The 23,381-nt window shown below is 44.5% G+C and overlaps 1 protein-coding gene across 9 annotated transcripts in view; it reads right to left on the bottom strand.

The window, feature by feature from the left end:
* NR2C2 (nuclear receptor subfamily 2 group C member 2) overlaps positions 1-23,381 on the bottom strand; it is a 75,468-nt gene that overhangs the window by 23,347 nt on the left and 28,740 nt on the right. For all 9 annotated transcript variants that reach the window (XR_005127577.2, XM_037523451.2, XM_054699370.1 and 6 more), the window contains 2 exons: positions 10,204-10,314; positions 256-456 (listed from right to left, as the gene is read on the bottom strand). Coding sequence is in view for 8 of the 9 variants with exons in the window: in XM_054699370.1 (XP_054555345.1) it covers positions 256-456; positions 10,204-10,314 (312 nt within the window). In the remaining variant the exon portion in view is untranslated. The remainder of the gene's footprint in view (positions 1-255; positions 457-10,203; positions 10,315-23,381) is intronic.

Here is a 23,381-nt window from a genome sequence, read left to right on the forward strand (position 1 = left end):
CTTGCTTGTTCCAGGCCCTTGTGAGCCACTGACCTTCCTGGCTCAACCCCCACCTCCTCTGGGCACTGCAGCTGGAGGCCTTCTGGGCTTCGCTCCTTATCTGCTGATTTTTCACTTCAGTCACAGCAGCAACCTGCCACGTTTGCAGGTCTCCAAAGGACCTTCAAGGAAGAGATTTAGCCTCCAAGGCAGAGACGAGAGACTGCTAGCCTGGCAGCCAAAGCGCTGAGACAAAGGCATGGCAACTGGTCTTACCTGGATTCTGCCAGGGACGAGGTTGTCCGAGGTGGTGAATATAAGCTGCTTGGCGCTGGATGTCTCTGGGGAAGCCAGGATCACCTTGCCAGTTCCAGCTCCATCTGGGCTGGTCAGGATGAATTGCTGCTTGGGGGATCCAGAGGCGTCCACGGCGGTGACTATCTGGATCTTCTGTCCTGTTTGCTGGTCTGTCACAATCTACAAGACACAACATGGAGGCTGCTCTCATCGTGTGACCCAGGCACCTGAGGTGGAGCTCTTGGGTTGGCCCAGCACTGTCCCAGTGCATGCTGGTCCGAGATGCAGTTTCACTAGGCCGTGGTGAAATGAGAAAAATAACTGAGCTTTTCAGAGACCAGTTTTCATAAGCTCACTTTATTCTAGGATAAGTCTGCTACTACTTTTGCAATTAAAGTGTTGTTTCTTTTGTGAAATGCAGACAATAATAGGTGATAGGTTTTACTTTAAAAAGTCTTGTCCTGGGCCTCCCTGGTGATGCGAGGGGTTAAGACGCAGCACTATGAAGCTATCTGCAGCCACTGCAGCACAAGTTTGATTCCCGACCACGGAGGTGACCACATGGCGCAGCAAACCTCTCCTGTCTCCCCGCTGCTCCCCTCAGCAGTGTATTCAGTGGATCTGCCTGTTCTGTTCCCCACTGTCTCTGGTGAATCCTTTCACCCCTTGCATGTCTGACATGCACCCCAGCTCTTATATGCATAAATAAATAAAATTAAAAAAAAAAAAATCTTGTCCTGGCATGATAAAAATTGTGGGCAACACTTAACCTTTTTAAATAAATGCTACACTAATCAACAAAATCTAAAAACCTGGAACACCTGCTTTAAGAAGGGCCAGACCAACAAAGGAGGTTGCACAAATAATCCTGCTGTGGGGTGAGAAAGCACAGGCCGTGGGCTTCTGACACACCCAGTGGCTCCTACTCCTGACTTGCGACCTAGAGGACCGCCCCACACTGATTTCCAGGCTGCATCCCAGGGCCAGCACAGGGTGTGGTACAGAACAAGAATAAAAGATGTGGAAGGACTGAACTCCATAGTCACCCCAACGCAAACCTGCTTCCTTCCTCTGGGGGCTCCCACCACTGAAGAGTCCTCACTTCCCGGGGTCCCCTGCCTAATTCCATCAGTCACATTTTAAATAGGGACTTCTCCTCCTCCCCTCGGGACGTTCTTTGAAGTGGTCTCGTCCCCGTCCTGCCTCTCTTCCAGGCCAAGTGCCCCAGCTTGGAGCACTGTCCACCTTTCCTGGGAGGACATTAGCAGGCCTCACTGCAGACAGGACCCTAGGGCCTGGTACGGCTGGGTCTTGGACTAGGGGAGGGTGTGACATCTCTGGCTGGAACTCAGTTGCCTACAGCACGTTTATGGGCAGGTTTGGCATCTGTGTCACCTCTGGATAAATGCTGCTTTCTGATGTGAATTACAAGGTCGAGAGAGCAAACTCACAGTCTAACACAACACAACAATGGTCAATATGGAAAAATCAAAACAATGCTGGTTGGTTGAAATGACAGAGGTGAGACCCCCATTTAACAGAAGTTCGCCAAGTGCCCACTGTGTGCCGAGCGCAGTCTTCAGCACGAGGGGCAGGGTCACAACACAACGAAGACCTACCTTCGTGGAGCCACGTGCAGGTAGGGGGAACAGAGCGCCAACACTGGCATTACAGAATACCCGTCAGTGCAAATGCCGTGGAGAAAATGGAAATGCAGGGTCAATGGACAGAGCAAGACCTGGGGAAAGAGGCCAGGAAGCAACCTGAGGAAGACAGACCTCTCTGAAAGTGACACTGAGCAAAGACCTGAATGAAGCACGCCAAGATGTGGCCAAGGAGGCTGCACGCTGAGGGCGCAGCAAGTGCAGGACTAAGAAGAGCAGCATGGGATGAGGAGATGCAAGAACAAACCCTTAGCTGAAGGACAGTGCAAATCCCAGCCAGCACTTCCAACTGGAGTCAAAGATCTTTAGGAGAACAGATTTAGTAGGGCACATCCAGGGTCCCCTAAATGAGCAAAATATGGAACAGAAAACCTTGTAAAAACAATCCTTTTAAAAGAAACTTTCCTACCAAATGCTCGATTAAGACAGCAGACGGCTGGACGGCACGCGCCTCTCAGCTGTCGTGAATGGGACTCCTGCCTATTAAGAGAAACAAAATGGCCTTGGAAAGGCCCTCATGCTTGAGATTGTGAATCAAACGCTGGACTTCCTTTTTGCGTCTATCAATTCTTATTTCCTCCCCAAACTATTTTCCCTGTTAAGAAATGGCCATGTGATTGAGAGGGGACTTTGGATACCAACTACCGTCAAGACCAAGACTAGCACGTGCGGGCCTCCCCAGTGGCGCAGCGGTTGAGCGCTGGGTTGTGAAGCTGCCCGAAGCCTCTGCGGCGCCGGTTCGATCCCCGGTTGCTCCCCGGCCACCAGAGGAGGGTCCTGCATGGCGCGCAGACCTCTCCTGCCGCCCGCTGAAGTGTCCTTCGGTCCTTCTGCCTGCTCTGCTCCCCGCTCTGGCTCTGGTGAATTCTCTCTCTCTCCCGCGGCGCTTCTGACTGTACCCAGTGCTTGTGTAAATAAATAAATAAATCTTTAAAAAAAAAAAAAAAAAAAAGACTAGCACGTGCGCCCTGCTGTCCTCGTGGACGGGGCATGCAAGATGGGGCCGAGGCAAGGTGGGCGGTGGATGCCTGGGTCTACAGGGACAGCTGCTCTTGGTGGCTGGACAGAACCTATTCCAAAGCCCAGATCATCTGTTTTTCCCCCAAAAAATTCAGGCTCACATAAGTTTAATCGATCATGTACAATTTTTAAATCTCCCTCCAACCCCAAGACATTTGCATGAAAAACTTAAAATATAAGCAGGAAAAAAAAAACAATCCCCCTAACACCACTGGAAACCCCAGGCAAAAAAAGACCTTGCTAGCAAACATGAGCAGATGGAGCCCCACCGAATGAGAGCAAAAGACATTAAGGAGATGTAATAGGCTTACTGAAATTCCAAGTCTCTTGTAGCAGCGAGCTCTGTGTATCCTCTCTCCCCCCCATGTCCACGTCTCGGCTAGCCCCCAGGGCCTGTGAATGGGACCTTATTTGGAAAAGCCTTTGCAGAAGTAACCAAGTTGAGATGCCACCTTAGTGGGTTAAGTGGTGCCCTAAATCCAGTAGGGGCGACTGGTGTCCTGACGAGAAGGCCTCGCGCCCACGGAGGCATTGGAGCGGCGCGGCTGCCAGCAGAGACCACGGACTGCCGGCAACTACAGGGGGTTGGGGGGCGGAAGGAAGGAGTCATCCCTGGACTCTTGAGAGAGGGCATGACCCTGTCATCACTTTCATTTCAGACTTCTCATCTCCAGAACGGCGAGAGAATAAATTTCTGTTGTTTTAAGCCACCAAGTTGTGGTAATTTGTTCTGGCAGTCCTAAGGAACGACTAATAAAAAGAGCTTTAACTTCTTTACTTGCAAGCAGAGTTCATAACGCCTCGCCCGCACACAAGGACAAGCAGGGCAGAGGAGACAGGTGAGCAGGAGGTCTTGTTTTCTGCGTGCCGCAGAAGGCCCGCCACGGCCTGCCACACAGTCAGCGCGGCTGTAACGCTTGTTTTGAAAAGGCGGATTTGTTTCAACGTGGTTGATAAGTTAGGGGATCGCTGAGTATAACGCAAATCTGGTGTTGATGTGCAATTTCCTCCATGAGAAACACTAGGGGGACACAGATACCAGGTGAAGCAAACTGTGTCCGGCTTTGCTGCTGACACCTCTCGGCTGCCCCTCAGCACAGAGCTCCCTCTGTGCCTCTTGGGAGCTCTGTGCCCCTTGGCATCACTCAGTCACTCAGGGCTTCAAGCCCTCCCGCGCCCTCCACAGGCAAGCTTCAGGTTGCTTTCAAAATGCTATGTTTATTGTTGTCATTATGTATTTCTCAACCATTTAACATACACAAAATTGCAGTTTTTCCACTGAGTTCACATTTGTTCCTTTCCTGTGTCATAGACAGGCTGTTGCGTGTTGTGCCACTACCTCTACTTCCCCTATCAACCCCGAGGTTTTCACCCCCAGTTTTCCACAGCGTGGGCGTTCTCAGGAATGTTAATGTCACGTTCTAGCAAAGCGGACCACAGTCTCCCAGACAAGGCCCTGCCTGGTTCTACCTACAGGGATCTGACACTGGCAGTCTCCCCGTGATACCTAGTCTCTGTTCTGGCCAGGCTGGGCTTATCATTTCTGTTTCAAAGAAGAGCAAAGTGTGAAGTGTGTGAAGGCAAAAAAGTCACTAGATAGTTTTGTGACACTTACCAAATAAAACTAAACCGAAACATAAAAACCCACGCAAAAACCTGGTCACCAGCATCGAAAAACAGACTATTTTCCTAAAAAAATCAGATTTTAAAGGCAGTTCTCTTGACAAGCTAAAAGCTCTGGCCATCGCGGGCCCAAGGTCGCCCACAGCATCAGCCAGCTGGGGGTGACTGCCCTTTGAGATGGGGTAAGACTTTTTGGCTCATCCCAATCCCCACCTCATGCTGTGGTCCCGAGACAGGCCTTTGCAGCTGGAGCTGGACTGCTCACCTGCTGCTTTCCGACTGCGTCTAAGCGGCCTGGCTATATGCGCCTCCTGCGTCTGTTTACATATCTACAAAAAAAGGACGATCAGGAAAGCGAGGCAGCATGTGCTGTGCATGAGCCTGCTACGCTGTCCAGCGGGGAGCAGACGCTGATGACAGCATTTCCCCCGCTAAGCTCTCACACACTGCTCTCCTCACTTAGTCTGGTCCGAGCCCTTCATCTCCTCCCACCTCTCCCACCGTGGCTCCCTCACTCATTCGCTCCTTAGCAACCAGGCCTACTCGGTGCAGGCCGCTGCTGGACCTGGAGAAGGATCCTGCTCCCACAGAGCCTGGGGGTTGACTGGAAAGTGGCAAAAAGCAAGTAAGCAAACCACCCAGCAAACAAGTTACGTTTGTGATACACATGAAGAGGGAAAAGATCAGGCTGGGGTAAGAGAGCAACAGCACAGGAACCTAACCTTAGCGGTCACGGAAGGTCTCTGAGGATGTGGCGTTTAGAACCAGCCTCAAGGCTGAGAAGGGAGCCAGACAAGGGTTTAGGGAAAGTATGTTTCAAGCAACAGAAGGAGGAACTGCTTAAAATGGACCTCAGGCTCACAGATGATAAATAAGGACCCAGAAGTGCAGAGACGGGAGGTGGGCTGGCCCTGCCGGGAGTCTGGGTCTCATTCTAAGTACAACAGAAGCCACTCAAGGGGGGTTTCCGCCCAAAACAAGATCTTTAGTTTTCTACGCCTTGTACCATCTTATGTCTATCTCAAGCTATTTACACATGTATGCGTGTGTGTATACACACATCCTGACACGTAACACACATGTATTCTTTACAAGTATACATGTTCTATAGACTAGATATGGACATATAAAAATTATTGGATCATTACAGGTCATTGTATAGCACAGTGTAACAAAGGACAGTAGCAAAGAAGTCTTAATTAAAATGTCTTTTTAAAAGGTGACAGAAATCTGTTAAACATTTTTTTGACCTAGATACAAAGGTACATAAATCTTTCACTTCGCTATGAACTCAGATGAAAAGTGTTGCTCGCACACAGCGGTCAAACAAATACCTTCCCCATTTAGCCCCATCCGCTCAGTAACTACAAAATTTAAGTGGAAAAAACATTTGACAGTTTTCCTCCTTGAGTAACACAAAACAGTGTTTTCTAAATACATTCAGGATTTTATGTGAGGAAATAATGGGCAGTGCATTAAAAAAAAAATCTTTCTGGATGTTAGATGGGAAAAAATAGAAAAAAGGCAGAAGCTGAGGAAGCGTTAGGCCGTCAGGTGAGACGGAAAGCGGTGGCTGTGCGTCCTGAGAGAAAGCAACGGAGACGGGTGCAGGAGGGCAGAGGTGTGCGCACGGGTCAGGAACGAGCTCAGCGTGGGTGGAGATGGGACAAGGCTGGTAGGAGTTCAGAAGTCTGTTACTGGCTTGCCAAGAACTAGATGCCCATGGAGCTCTGGCAAATGAACTACTCCTAGATGAGGAGTCTGGACTCGAAGTAGACTTCTGATTTCAAGTTCAACATGCAAAGAGCTCGGAAATCATTGTTTCACTCTTACAGCGAGAAAAAGGCTAACTGAGTATCTGTAACTCTCACTGGGCTCATCAGAAAAATGAACCTGCAAGGTAAATTTCATCCTGAAATCTCAAGAGAAGTGAATTCACAAATTGAAGATCTGCTTACTTGGAACAGAAACCAAATTGCTGGAGACTTAAAAAGGACTAGCACAGGAGTGAGAAAAATCTGAGGGGGTTCTTCATACTTTCACAGGTCTCAGCTCTAGGAATCCGTTCTGTTCCCATTGTGAAGAGCAGAGAAAGAAAGATCCCCTCTTGATGGTTCTTCCAGAGGAAGGGGAAGAGGAATCTTTGCAAAACAATCTCAACAGGGCCTCCCTGGTGGTGCAAGGGGTTAAGACGCAGCACTATGAAGCTATCCACAGCCACCTCAGCATGAGTTCAATCCCCTGCCAGGGAGCTGACCCACATGGCGTAGCAGATCTCTCCTGTCTCCCCGCTGCTCCCCTCAGCAGTGTATTCCAGTCAATCCAACTTTTCTGTTCTCCACTCAGTGAATCCTCTCACCACCTGTACCTCTGGCCTGTACCCCAGTTCTTGTATGCATAAATAAATAAATCTTTAAAAAAATAAGCTCAACAGTTCTCATAACAAAGGCTTTGTCCCCAAAGGAAGGCTCCCTGGGGGAAGGTCATTTCCTCAACACCAGGCCCCTCTATCCTTCCCATCTCATCTAAGGGGGGCAAGGGAAGCTAAGAAACACTTCTGAAGGTCAGACATAAGAAAATATCATGTTCGTAGGATACACACACACACACACACAAAGATAGCCAAGGTAAGGAGACGTGATGCCTTCAATTTATTTTCAAATGATTCAGAAAAAAACACACAGACACACATTCAGAATGTTACAGTAAACCACCCCTGAAAAGGGGTAAAAGGTAGACAGGACTTCCATGTACTATTTCCCAACATTTGAAATTAGATAAATATATTTAAAAATTGTAACACTGTTGCCAACATAGAATAGCTGTTTGCTTCCTACAGGTTTATAGGTATCACATCTCATTTAATCCTTTCACAATCCCATAAAAAGGTACTATTAGTGTTATCATTTTGATGGGGGGAGAGGATGTTCTGAACTAACCCCACAAACGGGTTTTATGAACCCACTCCCACCCCAGACCAAAGAGATCCAAGACACCAAGGACTACAAATCCCATAGTATCATCACCAGAGTAGGGAGGCCTGCTGGGAATGAGGGTGGGGTGAAGCAGCCAGGTCTGGTGTATAACCAGATATGTGGGCTTTGGGGGCCCTTGGGTTTTCGCTATTGGGGTTCCAGCTCAGCGGACTGGTAGGACGCATTCACCGATTTATCTCTCCCCTTCTCCCTGAGTTATTCATTTCTTCACTTCCCCTTTTTGTAAATAAACCCTTTATTGCCCTTTTTGTGTGTGCCTGCAGTTGAGTCTCATAAGTCCCTGTAAAGTGCACGGGTGAAGACCCACAGTCAGGAAACCCATTTCACAATGGGGTTGCCTGTAACAGTTTTATAGCTATAAAGGTTATAAAAACTTTCTCCAGGGTCACATAGTTGAGTGGAGACAAGATCTGACCCCAAGTCAACTCGTCACAGTCAAAAGCTCCTGTCGCCAAGACTGCCATCCTTTATAGAATGATCTTTCTCTCCTAACCAAGTCACTATTTGAGTTCCAAGCACTGTTATTTATTGACACAAACTTGTTCTCTTCCCAGGTCACAGGGGATCGGAGAGTCATCAATAAAGTCAGGGCTAGAAATAAAAACGTCATTAAATCTATCAGCGCCAACATTGAAAATGCAGAAATCAAAATCATCCAATAATCTTTATTTTCCTTTAGGAAAAAAACAACCTTGAAATACAGTCAGTTCAGCTGCACTGATGTGTGTCCAATTTTACTGTTTACAATGGAAATATTTTCAGCTATATTTACTATACACACAACTCAGGCCAAAGGATTATCTCCACTAGAGACTGAAACCTCAACACAAGTATTTCTGCCTCAGTATTCTAGGCAACATGTTGCCACAGAGGGAGCAACCAGGCATGGAACAGCCCCCAAGTATGGATGCTAGAATGGTCCTTAGGAAAACAATGTACCAATGGGTGAACATACACTCATTCTTGAAATATAACTAGTTACTGGCAGAATCTACTAGAAACCTTAGTTCTGCGTTCTCACCTGCTTTCAGAGGGTTGTGACACTGGCTATGACAGCCACATTTAAACACACAGCTAGCTCCTTTCCCTGAGCTGGGAGAGTTTTATCTGTGTAGGATCCTAACGCCTGCTACATAAAAATATAATAGACCCACTTTCTTTTTCTTTTCTTTTTTTTTTTAAAGATTTATTTATTTATTTCTTTATACAAGCACTGGGTACAGTCAGAAGCGCGGGAGGGTGAGAGAATTCACCAGAGCCAGAGCGGGGAGCAGAGCAGGCAGAAGGACCGAAGTGCACTGCTGAGGGGAGCAGCGGGCGGCAGGAGAGGTCTGCGCGCCATGTGGGACCCTCCTCTGGTGGCCAGGGAGCAGCCGGGGATCGAAACGGCGCTGCAGAGGTCGCGGGCAGCTTTGCAACCCAGCGCTCAACCGCTGCGCCACTGGGGAGGCCCCAACAGACCCACTTTCAAGTGATAATCAGCAAATAAGAACAAAGAGAAAAAAATTAAGTTATATTCAGTTACTAATTCTGAGGAACAGTGAAACCTCATTAACATTGGACCTGTTGCTTCTGAATTTCCAACTCTCAGATAATGTTTCCTAGGTGGTGTGATGTTTATATAATGACAAGTAAATGAACTTTAGTGTTTCTGGCAAAATATTACACAATATAGACATAAAGGGAATAAAATTTTTTAACAACCTATTTCATTTACTTATTAGAATACTTCTATGCTTAGTTTATAATAGATATTACATAAAATCACTTTTGAGAGTGGGCAAACACTGTGTCATACTTATATTCTGAATTTGAAATAAACTATAAATGAGAGCAACCCTCTCACCTACTCTAATACCTACCCACCGCGGTATTCCCTCACGCGCACGTAACTAACGCTGTATCTGCTGTGCCTCTGCTGGTTTGGGCGTGGCCTTTTGACTTAGCTTGTTGCTGACCAGCAGTCTGATACACAAACCTTTCTCTTTGTTTAGTGGGCCAAAGGCAAGTTCAGGGAAGGCCCTGGGGAAGAGTAACTTCCCAAAAATGAATAGCGATTGAGTTCCAGGCAGCAACACTAGCAACAATAGTTACTATGATTAGTACATACTGAACACTACTATCTGCTAGGCACTGTTCTAAGCGATATCCTACTTTAAAAGCGATATCCTACTGAGCCTCACAAAACCTTATGTGATAAATAATACGAACATTGTCAAAATTAAAAAAAAAAAAACAAAACCGAGGTACTGAAAAGTAGACTTTCCAAGGTCAAAAGTGCAATTAAGCAGGGTCCTGGCTTTGACGTCAAGTGGGCCTATGCTCTTAACTACTTGGACATACTGCCTCTCAATCAGGAAGGACATACGTAAAAAAAATTGTATGTCAACTTAGTAGTTTGGAACGATAATTTAGACTTTTGCCTTAATTAGCTTAATAAATGTAAACTTTTTCTTCTTTTATTTTTCAAAGAAAACATACGTGTATGTTGGACTTCAAGCCCAAGAGGCACAACTCTCTAGTGGAATTCTCTAGGCAGGTTTGTTTTAGGAAAAGATTCAGGGAAAGCAGGGATGCCTTTGGGCAACGGCCTGGAACCAGGTGGGACCGGAGTAGGAAGGTACCTGAATTCGCTGAGGTGAGGCTACCGCAGAGTCGGTGGAGATTATCTGGATGCGCGGGGAGGGGCTGGTCATCCCTGGAGATTCCGGCCGAGAGGTCTGTGTACGTGGTACCTGTGGGTGAGAAATGAGCCAGAATCAACAGGGGATGCAGAGACGGCCAGTAGAGGCCTGAGGACTGTATCTCTTGCTTTCACTGGGAAGTAAAACTTCTAGAGTTCTGGAGTGGAGAACCAGGACGACAAAGGAAAGAATGAGATACTGCCACTGGGTGAGCCCAAGGAAATTAATCTTTTTTTTTAAAAAAAGATTTACTTTTATTTATTTATGCACACAAGAATTGGGGTGTAGGCAGAGGTGCAGGGTTGAAAGGATTCACCAGAGACAGAGTGGGGAGCTGAACAGGCAGACTGACTACACTGCTGAGGGGAGCAGCGGGCGAGTCAGGAGAGGCCTGCTGCGCCATGTGGGTAGCTCCCTGGCCAGGGAAGAAACTCATGCCACAGTGGTTGCGGATAGCTTGAAAACACTGAGACTTTAACCCCTGCACCACCAGGGAGGCCCCGGAAATACAATCTTAAAATAGCTGTTGCTCATATTGAAAAGGGAGTATGAAAGGAATATGAAAGGGAATATGAAAGGAATTTTCAGAGTGAGCTATACAACTTCAATAAAATCAAAAGCTTGTTTCAAAGTAACTTTTTAGAGATGATCTTTGACTCCCCCCCACACTATCTCCAAAGTCAGGGGTAAAACATTCCTTTAAGATGACAGCATCCAGAAGAAAGGCCCACACAACACCGTAGAAGATGGCAAGCAGAACCAGCAACACGCTGACAAGGACTGATTAAGTTTGCTAGCGTTCTGACAACCTCCCAAGCCGATGGGATGGGGCTGCAAGAAGCAAGGAAAACAAGGATCTAGAGTTGTCAATACTCAACAAAGGCAAGGTTCAAGGTTCCGAGTGGTCACCTGAAGTGGCTACATAGGACTTTTCGTCACAAAACGTGTATGAATGAAATACTTTCATGAATGAGCCGTGAGAACATTTATGTTGAAGAAGTCACATGCAAAAGGCCACATGATTCCATTCATATGAAACTTCCAGAAGAGGCAAGTCTATAAAGACAGAAAGTGAATGAGCAGTGCCCATGACTGAGAAGGACAGGGAAGTGGTGGGAGGGGTGATGGCGCTGGGATGTAGGATTTCTTTGCGGGGGGGGGGGGGGTTGTAATGAAAAATGTTCTGGAACTAGATAATGGTGATGGCTGCATGGCCTTGGGAATATATAATAAAAGCCAAAGAACTGTACACATTGAGCAGGCATACTGTATGGCAGGTGGACTGTATTTTAGTAAAATGCTTAAAATTTTTTTTAAAAAAATGAGTGAACGAGTAAGTCCTTCCATCCACGGTGCTCCAGGAGTCAGGCCGGAGGAAGAAAGGGCAGTGACTAGGAGGGGCCCAAGGAAAGCATTTCAGCTTCACCTGGGTGCTGGCTACAGGGGAATGTTTTCTCTGTGATAATTCCTCGTTAAACACTTACGAATTGTGATTTGTATTTAAAATACTTAAAAGGAGCACTGACAAATATTTTGCAGGGCCTCAGATTCACTGAATGCTCTGAGCCCCCTGGAGCTGTGCTCTGGGTGCTCAAGCAAGCAGCAGCGGCCAGTCTTAAGTAGCAGGGGGAGGGGGTGAGGAGTGGGAGGGGTGGCCAGAGAGGAAGAAGCCTGGGGCTGCGGATTTGCGGATTTGCTCCTTTTGCAGCCTTGCCTGAGTTATACACTCCCTGGAGTCTACATCCCTCACCTGCTAGGGAACACACTTGCAACTTTTGATTCTTCCCATGTAAGAACCCCAAAGTTCTTGCCTCATTGCCGGAAAGGTGACACGGGTCATGCTTGCAGTGGGCGCCCTGATGGTATGGGTGAACAGCCTTGCGGTAAGGATGTTTACTAGGGGAAGTGACAGATGAACGGGAAAATATCTGGGATCTGCTACTGCTGCAGGAGGAGCGAGGGCGTCTGAGTGGTGTCAGGGAGGCTCAGAGACGGTCTGGCTTGAAGGCAAAGTGATATCATGACGGAAGTTCTCAGAAATCTTGTATCTGTGTACGCTTAGAGTCCACTACCATGAACAGACACCAAGGCAGGAAATTTACTCACTCCCCATGCCCACCTTCCCCTGCCAAGTGTTTTATGGGAATCCATTAGTACAGTAATAAAAGGTCAATTTAGTAACAGGATATAAAAGTACTGGATATTTTTTTGATGAACGTTTCCTTTCCATCCTTTCCTGGCCACCCTCTCAAAGCCTGAGGCCAGTCGCCCTCTGCTTCAGCCTTCTTTCTACCCCTCACCTGCTCAGGTTGCAAAGAACAGGCTCCTTTGATTCACATGCAGGATAAATACGTGGCCACACCAGGACTTTGCTTTACCCTGGCCAGAGCACTTGCTCAAGAAACTGCTGTCCAAAGGACTGGATTCAACCACGAGCAAGCAGGGTGTGAATATTTGGACATGGTCTTCCAGGACATGGTCTCTGCCTCACACGAGTCAGTAAAATCGGCTGCCCTCTCTCACATCCCTTCTAAAGCTAACCATGCACCCAACACACGTTTACTGTCACAGGAGTTTAATGAAAGCCTTGTGACTCTGGCCAGCCTCTCCCCACCCCCAGGGTAGGTATATAAGGCCTGCTCTGGGCCTCCCTCTCCACCCAGCACTCGCTGGAACTGCTGCTTTTAGATGTACCTCGGAGGACTGGAGGGAACAAGACCAGATCCCCAATGACTGGTTAATGAATAAATAACACTAACATCAGTAATGAATAAGAAGTCAAGATGTTCCATAGCCCTCATTCTGTGAGGATCCTTTTTTGTTCTACTCCACTCCTGTGCCTGCCTGTAAATGAGACATTTTGCAGGTACCACGTAACAACTGCCCGGGAAGGTTAGTCCATAAACCCAGGAGTACTGGCTTCCACCGACACTTGTGGGTTTGAGGCTGAGGGAAAGTTCATATATGCATTTTCCTCCTGGAGTGAGAACTTTCTATAGTCCATCATCACCTGACACTGCTGTGGCAACATTTGCTTATGAAATAATCTTAGGAAAAATTTCTGTGGTTTACTACTAAACGACAAACATCTAGGTTGAAGAGAATGCCCACAGCACTGGGCTAACGAATTAAAGACTCTCTAAACCTACTGTACTCTGGGTTTGGCAGCAACAGTCCCATGAGTTATTAATAGGGCAACAGAGTTCACACTGCGTTAAAAAAAAAAAAAAAAAAAAAGATCACGGATCTTACACGTTACAAACCTCAAGGAGGGACTTTCCCCTTTCTCCTTCACATTCCCAGTGCAACAACGAACAATGCAAATGCCTAAGTGGGGTGAAGTGTCTCAGCCAGGCAACCCCTCCAGCCTGAACTGAAATTGACCACATCCTCCCTTTATTTCAAAGCACCATTAAATGATAAGCTAGTGAAGGGTCAGTGGGCAAAAGTTAGCCTCTTCCGTGCTGCAACTCCAGTCACAGCCCATAATGCAAAGGAGGCTGCCAGTCTTCAGAGCGCTTCTCTTCGACAGATGAGAAGCACACACTGGCCCTATCACATCCCAGAGGACACTTCTCTGTGACCTGCAAGTCCAGCTCTTCTTTATGCTACAGTCAATGGAGAAATAAAACTGTCATAATAAAACATGAAAAATCAGCCTCATTTATATTAGGATTCATGAACCAGTTTTTGAATATTCCTATTGACAATGTTAATAAAATGTTAATGAAAAACAAGCTATAGCTCTGAGTTTCTTGGCACAAAAACAAAGATCCAAAAATCTGCCACCACCCATGTTTATGCAAAATAATGGCGTATTTAAGAGAAACATGGTTCATAAACTGTATGTAGATTAACCTGCTGAAAACAACAGCATGTGCCCACCTGAATTTACTAAACATATTCAAATACACGTTTCTATGAAAAACTATTTTGCTAACTGCTAAGCATAGAACAGACACTAAATTGAGTTTCTTCAAATACAAAACAGGCATCTAACCACTGCTTTTTTTAACCAACTTCTCCAAAAACAAGTACCTAGGAAACACCCTGCATTACAAGGAAGCTTCCTCCCCAGCACAGACTGAGAACAAGCTTCAACACTGCAGGCTTGGTGTTCAGGACACTCACACTTACACGCTAATCCTCCACGCAGCTTTACTTCTATTTTCCTCAGAACTTCCCTGGCCAGAGGTTGTTTGGTGGAACTCACAGACCTTTGCTTTGAAACAGCCAGGGGAGATACCATTCTCCAAAACCAGACAGAGCTGTTAAGAGACGCGCTATGACCCTGCTCTGCTGAAGGTCAAGTACATGATCACTCCCCCTAACTAAGGAAGCAAAATTGACATGTTCCTGCTGTTTTGCCAGATGCTGAAGCTGTTTGTCTAATAATATGACTAATTTGCTTCAAGGGAAGATATACTTTTTTGGAAAAAAAAAAAAAAGATTTATTTATTCATGCACACAAGAACCCGGGTACAGGCGAGATGTGCAGGAGGGTGGGAGGTTTCACTAGAGACACAGCGGGTTCTACCTTCACCTAGATTATTGCCACTGCTAAATACACCCTTTTCCCCCTTAAAGACCACCTTTTAGAACTCAGAGTGCATGAAAATGTTACCACGGAGTCCAACCAACTCAGAGAGTTTTAAAGCCAGAGGCGTGTAAAGATTTGTAGAACTCAGAAAATACTATTTTGCAAGCACCATCTTCAATTTCACAGTACATTTAAGGCAACATTTTAAAAGATATATAGTGTTTTTGCAAGTTCATTCAATAGGAAGGCAACAGTATAACAGTCTGCTTTATATACAAACCCCCCCATAAGGGTAAGATCACTGGGCTCATTTAACAATACTTTACTATACCTTCCCAGTGGGTGCCAGGCATGTGAATATAGGTCACAGTTCTGGGCTCTAAAGCCTCCCCTCCTTCGGGGGGAGGGGTCAAGATGAACATATACAGTCAGTGCAGATGAGAGGGTGACATAATAGGCCACAGAACCGCTTCAAGTCTAAACTTCCCTTCTCCTCCAAGCCTACAGAGGGAGTCCCCAAAGGCCACAGTGAGCTAGAGACAGCGGGATGCGCTCTCACCCCCTCTGGCAGCCAGATGAGAACATCTGCACAAAGGCAAGCAGCAGTCTCCGGTTTAACCTGGAGACAGTACCTGTTGTACTACTTCCACAGACAGCTACCTACGTGATCCAGGTTGGCCAAGAAAGGACGGAAGACAGGAAGGCAGGAAGGAATGAAAGGGGGTGGGAGGGAGAGAGAGAGGGGGGGAGAGAGAGGGAGAAGCACAACGCAGAATTCACTAGGTACAGTCAATAAATGATGTATCAAGGGAAAGATTAACACAGGTAGCAAAGAGTTCACCTGTGGAGATCAACAGGTCTGCTCCTCTCATGGTAAAAATTTGCTCATGCCCTCTAACGTGGTAATTCTATTTCTGGGAATCTACCTTACACAAATTAACCTAAAAATAGAAATGGCATTTTATGGTTCTATTTTCAAACATAGAAAATTCCTCCCTTAGTGGTGTGTAAGAGGCAGAGCCTACGTTCTACCAAAATCTGAGATTTTGCACTGGCAGCAGGAGCCTCGATCTGGCCTTGCCGGAGGGGAGGGGAGGAGAAGGGAGGGGTGTTGTGTGTGTGTTGAGCCACAGCTTCACTAGACTGGCTCTTCACTAAGTGCTGGCTGCAGTTCCTATTTGCAAAGACACTTCTCCAACCCTCCTGCAGACTCTGTCAAGTCATTCATCCATCCACCCACTCACACATTTATTTTATTAGCTCAGTGTCTTTTTAAGAATTCCACCTCTGTTTAAATCAACAATAGTTGGCTTTTGTTGTTATTTGCCACTAGGTCCCTTCCAAAATCTAGAGCTAAATTTTCTAGAGAAGATGAGATTTATCTTTGTGACCTTGGGTTTGATAAACACTTTTAGATACATCAAAAGCACGACTCATCAGATTAAGAAAATGAGAAACAAAAAGTTGAAAAGTAAAAAAGAAAAAAAAAATCAACAAATCAGACATCAAGATAAAAATATCTGCTCTTTCAGAGAAACTGCTAAAAGACTAAGCTAAGCCATAGATTAGGAGAAAGTTTCTGGAGACCACTTATCTGAAGCACATGTATTTAGAATTTATAAATACAAAAAGAATTATCCATAATAAGAAAGCAAGCAACTCAATAAAAATAAAAAGATTTGAACATAAAGATGACAGGAGTGGCAAATAAGCATATGTAAAAATGCTCAGAATCATTAGTCACTATACATACAAGGGGACAAGATAAGAGATTTACAAAGAACTCCCAGGCCTTTACAAAAAGAAAACAACCCAAATAAAAAAAAATGGGGCAAAGAGCTAAATAGGCACGATGCCAAAGAAGACATACGAAGAGCCAAGAGGCACATGAAAAAATGTTCATCAGCATCTATTGCCAGAGAAATGCAAGTCAAAACCACAAGGAGATACCATCTCACACTCAGGAGAACGGCCCATATCAAAAAGACCAGAAGCAATGAATGCTGGCGAGGATGTGTAGAAAAAGGAACCCTTTTTGTTGGTGGGAATGTAAACTGGTCCGACCCCTATGAAGAACAGTATGGAGGTTTCTCAAAGGACTGCAAATGGATCTGCCATGTGACCCAGTAATTCCACTCCTAGGTAAAAAACCACAGTAATCAGAAAGGAAACTTGTACTCCCATGTTCACTGTTTACCATAGCCAGGGTATGCAAACAGCCTAAATGCCCCGAATTAAGATACAGTATACATACACAATGGAATACTACTCAACTATCAAAAATGATACTCTTATCTGCAGCAACATGGATGGAGGGGAAAGGATAATACTGGTGGGAAATCTACCAGACGAGGAGAGAGAGAGAGAGAGAGAGAGAAGGAGAGCGATGGTGTCAGTTACACGTGCAACACAGCGGGGAAATAAGGGTAAGATAAAACCAAATTATTGATTAAAACAAAACCCAAAAAAACCAAGGCTTGAAACTTGACTGTGAAATGGGGGCACCCAGAGAGGCAGGGAGAAGAGAAGGGGTGGGGGAGAACACAGAAGGGAGGCAACACAGGGCCTGGGGGTTCTCTGGTGGTGGGTGCGCCACGCAACAATGCCTGTAGTGGGGGAGCCTACACTTCGATAATGCAAACAATAATATCACCCCTATTAATTCAATAAAAACTATTAAAAATAACATTGAAAATCAAGGACCAAGGAGAGTCACAATATTTTTGAAGATGAAGAATAAAGTGAGGAAAAAACTACCCTTTTATAAAATCTTTCACAATACGTCAACATCAAATTTCAGGATGCCCAAAAACCTCAATCTAAAAGGCAACACTCACATTTAGTAGACAAGTTAAGAATGCTGACCATGGAGCAGGGATGAATTTAAGCAAGATATAGACCATGCAAACCAAAGAGGAAAATACTGATAAATATCTTAGAGTTATTTAAAGGATAAGCCATGAAACAGGATTTTTTTAATTTAAATTTTATTTTTTATATTCCCCATACAATTGCGACCCCCATATTTTGACCCCAAGCCCTCCTTTCCCCGCCCCCCCCTGCCATAGAGTGTCTCTGGGTCATAGTTGTTTGTCGATTTTGATATTTTCTTATAGTTATTCTCATAAAAGAGGGTATTTTCACAAAGCATGCAGCCAGCAAAGGATTAACAGCATGAATATACGAAGAACGCTTACGAATTAATGAGAAAAAGACAAACCAAAGCAAAAAATAGGTTTAAGAACAGAATTTCGTAAATAAGGAGGTCCATAAAAACATAAAAAGTATTTTCACTGTCATTAATAGATGAGGAAATGTAAGTTAAAACCACATTGAGCAACAATTTCACACCCACCTGATTTGCAAAACACTAAAAAGTTAGCGCCAGCGTGTTAAGAAAGAAAGAGAACCTCAGTGACTCGCGTCCATCCGCGCCGGCGGGAAGGGACAAGGATACCTATTTCGGGAGCGGTGTGGGGTTACCTATCAAAGCGGAACATGAACGTCCCCTACGACCAGGCAATCCCCCTATAGTCCTAAGTGACTTAATAATGGTTCCACCAACAAGGGACCGCATGTCCAACAGTGGTCCCAGGAGGCTATTCTCTAGCGCCCAGACGTGTGGCTGGCAGCATCATCTATATCGGCAGTTACATTCTCAAATGTTCACACAAGGATGAACTCACCAGACAACTCATTTCTCAGAATACACTCCTGCTGCTACGCACCGCCTGACTTCAGCTATGCCGGCTAAAGCAGCCCTTCCGCTTACACGCTGGAGACGTAGAGTTGTCCTAATACCACCCTCATCTTCTCACTCCTGACTTCATTCAGGACTCTACGTAATGCCACCTTCTAAGTCTTCCCGGAGTTGTTCAGATAGTAACACCTGTCACTTTCTAACTCCTCACTTCCCTTTACAGCAGCTACTGCTCTCGCGACAGTTTATTTTTGTTTAATGCTTACTGTCTGCTTTCCAATAAAAGAGAAGCTACATGTGAGCAGCCATTATCTTAAAAATCAGAACAGTATGCAGCACATAGTAGGTAATCCTTAAACACGTGTTGAGTGGGTGAATGAAGGAGGCATTTCTGGAGCACCTTGAAATCCATCAAAGGGTGATTTCAATTTGTTTTACTAGTAGTACTTCCCCCGACTTCTACTACAGCCAAGACTCACACGCATTTATTCTCTCTATTCCTTTACCAAATCACACTTAAGTATGAACAAAAGATTAAGAAATGTACGAATGAAAACAACGTACAAGGACAGAAAGGAGATGAGAGTGGACCACAAGCAGCAACGCACTGCTGGGAGACGGAGAGCCCACGGTGGCATGGAAATGGACTCAGCAGCCAAACAAAGCGGAGCTCCAAATGACTACAGAGAGGGATACTAAAAAGAAGCACATTCATTTCCACCCCCAAACCCTAGAAAGGCTCACTAATAGAACCCTAAGCTCCACAGAAAGCTGTGTTGAGAAACAGCTTAAACTTCTGTGTTACACTCAGGCAATTCATCCCATCACCGTCTCACGCTATTGCAGAAGAAAGTGCAGTCTGTGGGTGATGTGAACCAGAGGCCCCACACCCAGAGCCACCAAACGCATCCCCACAGTGAAGGGAGCGTCATAGGTTTTCAATCAGGGAAAGTATTCACAGGTGAGCCTCCTACCCTGCCCTCTTGTGCTGGAACTGAAATAAACAGCAACAGGCTGCAACAAGGCATACATTCCAGAAATGCAAGACTTCTTGCCTGGAATATACAAAACTGCCCCAGAAAGGAAACCTGGAAATAGTGACAACTGAGGCACCATCCAGTGAAATGGATGGGTGCCTATCTAATCACCCCTAGTAAAATCAAAACAAGCTAGTTGACAAGCCTTACTCAGGTACAAAAAACTTGTGTCTATCTGCTTTTGTTTTTGGTTTTAGAGCTTCATTCTTAAATGAATCAGCAGTAAGGATCACTAGCCATTTGAAGGAATCTTCCATGAAAGAAAGGAATCTTTCTTAAAGAAACAAAATGGAACTTGGATAAAACAGCAACTATGTAAGAAAAAAAGGGGGAAAAAAAAAAAAAGAGCAATAAAATTGCGATTAACAGTTTCACAGAGACTGAGCTACTTACTGCCTCTCTAAGACAAGAAAAAAGCTGTCCCAGAAGATCTAACTGCTTCTCCAAAGAAGACCTACAGATGGCCAACAGGAACATGACACAATTCTCATCATCACTCATCCTCAGGGAAATGCAAATCAAAACCACAGTAAGCACCTGTGGGAAAGGCCCATCTCCTAAAGACTAAAAACAAGTGTTGGCAAGGCGTGTAGAGAAAAAGAAACCCTCTTACACTGCGGTGGAAATGCAGCCTGATCCAGCCCCTATGGGAAACAGTATGGAGTTTCTCAAAAAGATTAAAAATGGATTTACCATAAGATCAAGCAGTTCTGTTCCCTAGGCATCGACTGAAGAATACAAAAACACTAATGCAAAGGGAACTATGCACTCCTATGTTCATGGCAGCACTATTCACAATAACCAAGTCATGAAAACAACCTAAGCACCCAAAGACAGGATCAGGAAGATGTAGCATCTATACACCACTGAACACTACTCAGCTATTAAAGATGAACTCATGCCATGTGTGATGACATGGATGGAAATGGAGAGAATGATGTGAAGTCAGAGGGAGAACAATAAATACCAGATGGTATTATGTGGAATATAGAGAAGTAAAAGCAAGGACCAGATAATGTCAAACCGGAGAACAAAGTGGAGAGGGAGCAGACTGGATTACAGCGGTGGATATGATGTGGTAACACCTGGACAGGAGACCCTAGACCTCCTCAACACAAACGATGATGTAAACCAGTGGCAGCTCAGAAAAGTTAAAAGTTGCCCTAGGGTCTCCACCCCTCCAGTGAGTCAGCAGAAGGAGTACCATGCTGGGAGGCCTAGCCTCAGGAAGGCTGGGGGCACTGCCCCCATACCCCCAGTGGCAAATGCCAGTCAGTTGCTACCATGCCCAAAGGAAAGTCAGCTCCTCCAAAGGCGCCAAGCAGACCAAGAAATCAGCACAGTTGTCTGCTAAACCGACTCTTACAAAAGTGTAAACAGTGTCAAATAAGGTGGCAGGAAAGGATAAATTTTCAGGCAGAAAAAAAAAAAAAAAGCCAAATAAAAGGGAAAAAGAGAGCAAAAGAAGTACGCTGAAGTGGTTATCCAAGAAAAAGGAAAAAAAAAAATTGACCTGCAGAAAATGGAGAAATTAAAACGAGGGCCCAACCTTTGAGGAAGCAGGAGAGATGAAACAGACAAATTTCTGGAACTACACAACTAAATCATGAACAGAAAATATGAAAAGCCTCTAACTAGCAGGAACACTGAATTAGTCACTACACCCCCAACAACTGCCCCAAACAAAACCCTGAGCCTGATGGCTTCACTGGTCAATTCTACCAAATATTTAAAGAATTCACATCAGTCCTCAAACACTTCCAAATAATTGAGGAGGGAACATGCCCAAACTCTTTCCATGAGCCCAACATTGCTGATACCAAAGTCAGACAAAGACCCTACAGGAAAAAGAAAACTATACATCAATAATCCTGACAAAGAGCGATGTAAAGATCTTGAGCAAAAAAACTAGCAAACTGAATTCAATAGCACATTACAAGGATTATACACCATGTCCAAGTGGGATTCATTCTTGGAATGGAAGGCTAGTTTGAACATGTAAAAACTGGTCACTATGACACACTGACAGAATAATGAAGGAAACCCACATGATCACCTCAATTGACAGAGAAAACAAGCATTTGATAAAATTCAATACCCGTTCACGATGTAACATTCAACAAACTAGGAACAGAAGAAAACTATATCAACAATAATAAAAGCCATGTATGAAAATCCCCTAGCTTACATCACACTTGTAATGACTGAAAAATTTTCCTCTTTGATCAGAAGACACAGATGCCCGTTTTCATCACCTGTGCTGAACACTATAACAGAACTTCTAGCCAGAGCAATTAGGCAAGACACAAAATGTAAGGAATCCAAATTGGAAAAGTAGTAGTAAAATGACCTTTATTTGCAGATGACATGACCTTCCATGTATAAAACCTTGAATATTCCACATAATAAGCAACTGTTCAAACAATTCCATTTATAATGTCATCACCAAGCATAAGATAATTAAGAAAGTGAAAGACTTGAAGACTGAAACTACAAAATTTAATAATAAATGGTAAGCCATCCTGTGCTCATGGATTGGAAGATTAGTATTTTATAATGTTAATACTACCCAAAGCACCTAGAAATTAGATGTAATCTTTTACCAAAAAAATCCTAACGATGCTTCTGGCAGAAAGAGAAAATCCATCTTAAGCTTCATATGAAATCTCAATCTTCAAAACAAGAAGGAAGTTAGATGTCCCATACTTCTTGATTTCAAAACTTACTTCAAAACTGTATTAATCAAAGCAGTGTGGTTCTGGTATAGAAATAGAGAAATAGACCACAGGAACTGAATAGAGCGCTTAGATATTACACTAAATGAAATAAACCAGTCACAAAAATATAAGTTCTGTATGATTCTATCTATATATTTAAAAAATGTAGTCAAATCCACAGAAAAAGTGGAGGTTGCCAGGGAACCGGGTGTGTGGTGGTTGGGAGACAATGGAAAATGGGGAATTGTTATTTAATAAATACAGAGCTTCAGTTTCACAAGATGAAAAAGTTGTGAAGATACAATGTACAACAATGTGAACATACTTAGATGGTTTGGATGGTAAATGTTATGCTATATATGGTTTTCATAATTAAAAAAAAAAAAAAAAAAAAAAGGCATAGTAGCCCAGAAATAAATTCTTTGTGTATATGTCAAATGATTTTCAAAAAGAGTGCCAAGACTACTCTATGGAAAAGATAGTCTTTTCAACAAATGGTGCTAGGAAAACGGAAACTGTCCACATGCAAAAGATTAATGGGACTGGAGAACAAAAGCGAAAACCATAAAACTCTTAGAAGGAGATATAGGGGGAAAGCACGACACCGGATTTGGCAATGGTTTTGAGGCATAGCCAGCAAAGGGAAAAATAAATTCGATTTCATCAAAACTAAAATACTCTTTCTATCAAAGGGCACTCAAGAGAGTGAAAAAGTAACCCACAGAATGGGACAAAATATTTGCAAATCACATCTCTTACGAGGATTTAATAACCATTATATATGAAGAACTACAAATAAACAGCAAAACAACCCAATTAAAAACTGGGCCAATAACTTTAAGAGACATATTTCCAAATATACACAAATGGTCAATCAGCTACTGAAAGGTATTCAGCATCACTAATCATTAGGGAAATGCAAATTAAAAGTACAAGATATCACTTCATACCCATTAGGATGGCTCTTAAAAACAAACAGAAAAAACAACCAGTGTTGGTGTGAGTGGAAAAAAATGGGAACCCTGGGGCACTGCTGGCAGGAGTGTGAAATGGTGCAGCAGCTGTAAGAAAAAGTATGGTGGTTCCTCAAAAAATTAAGTGTAGATGGCGCGCAGACCTCTCCT

The sequence above is a fragment of the Talpa occidentalis genome, unplaced genomic scaffold (genome assembly GCF_014898055.3).
Source record: "Talpa occidentalis isolate TD23 unplaced genomic scaffold, MPIMG_talOcc4v2.1 talOcc4.10, whole genome shotgun sequence".
Lineage (NCBI taxonomy): Eukaryota > Metazoa > Chordata > Mammalia > Eulipotyphla > Talpidae > Talpa > Talpa occidentalis.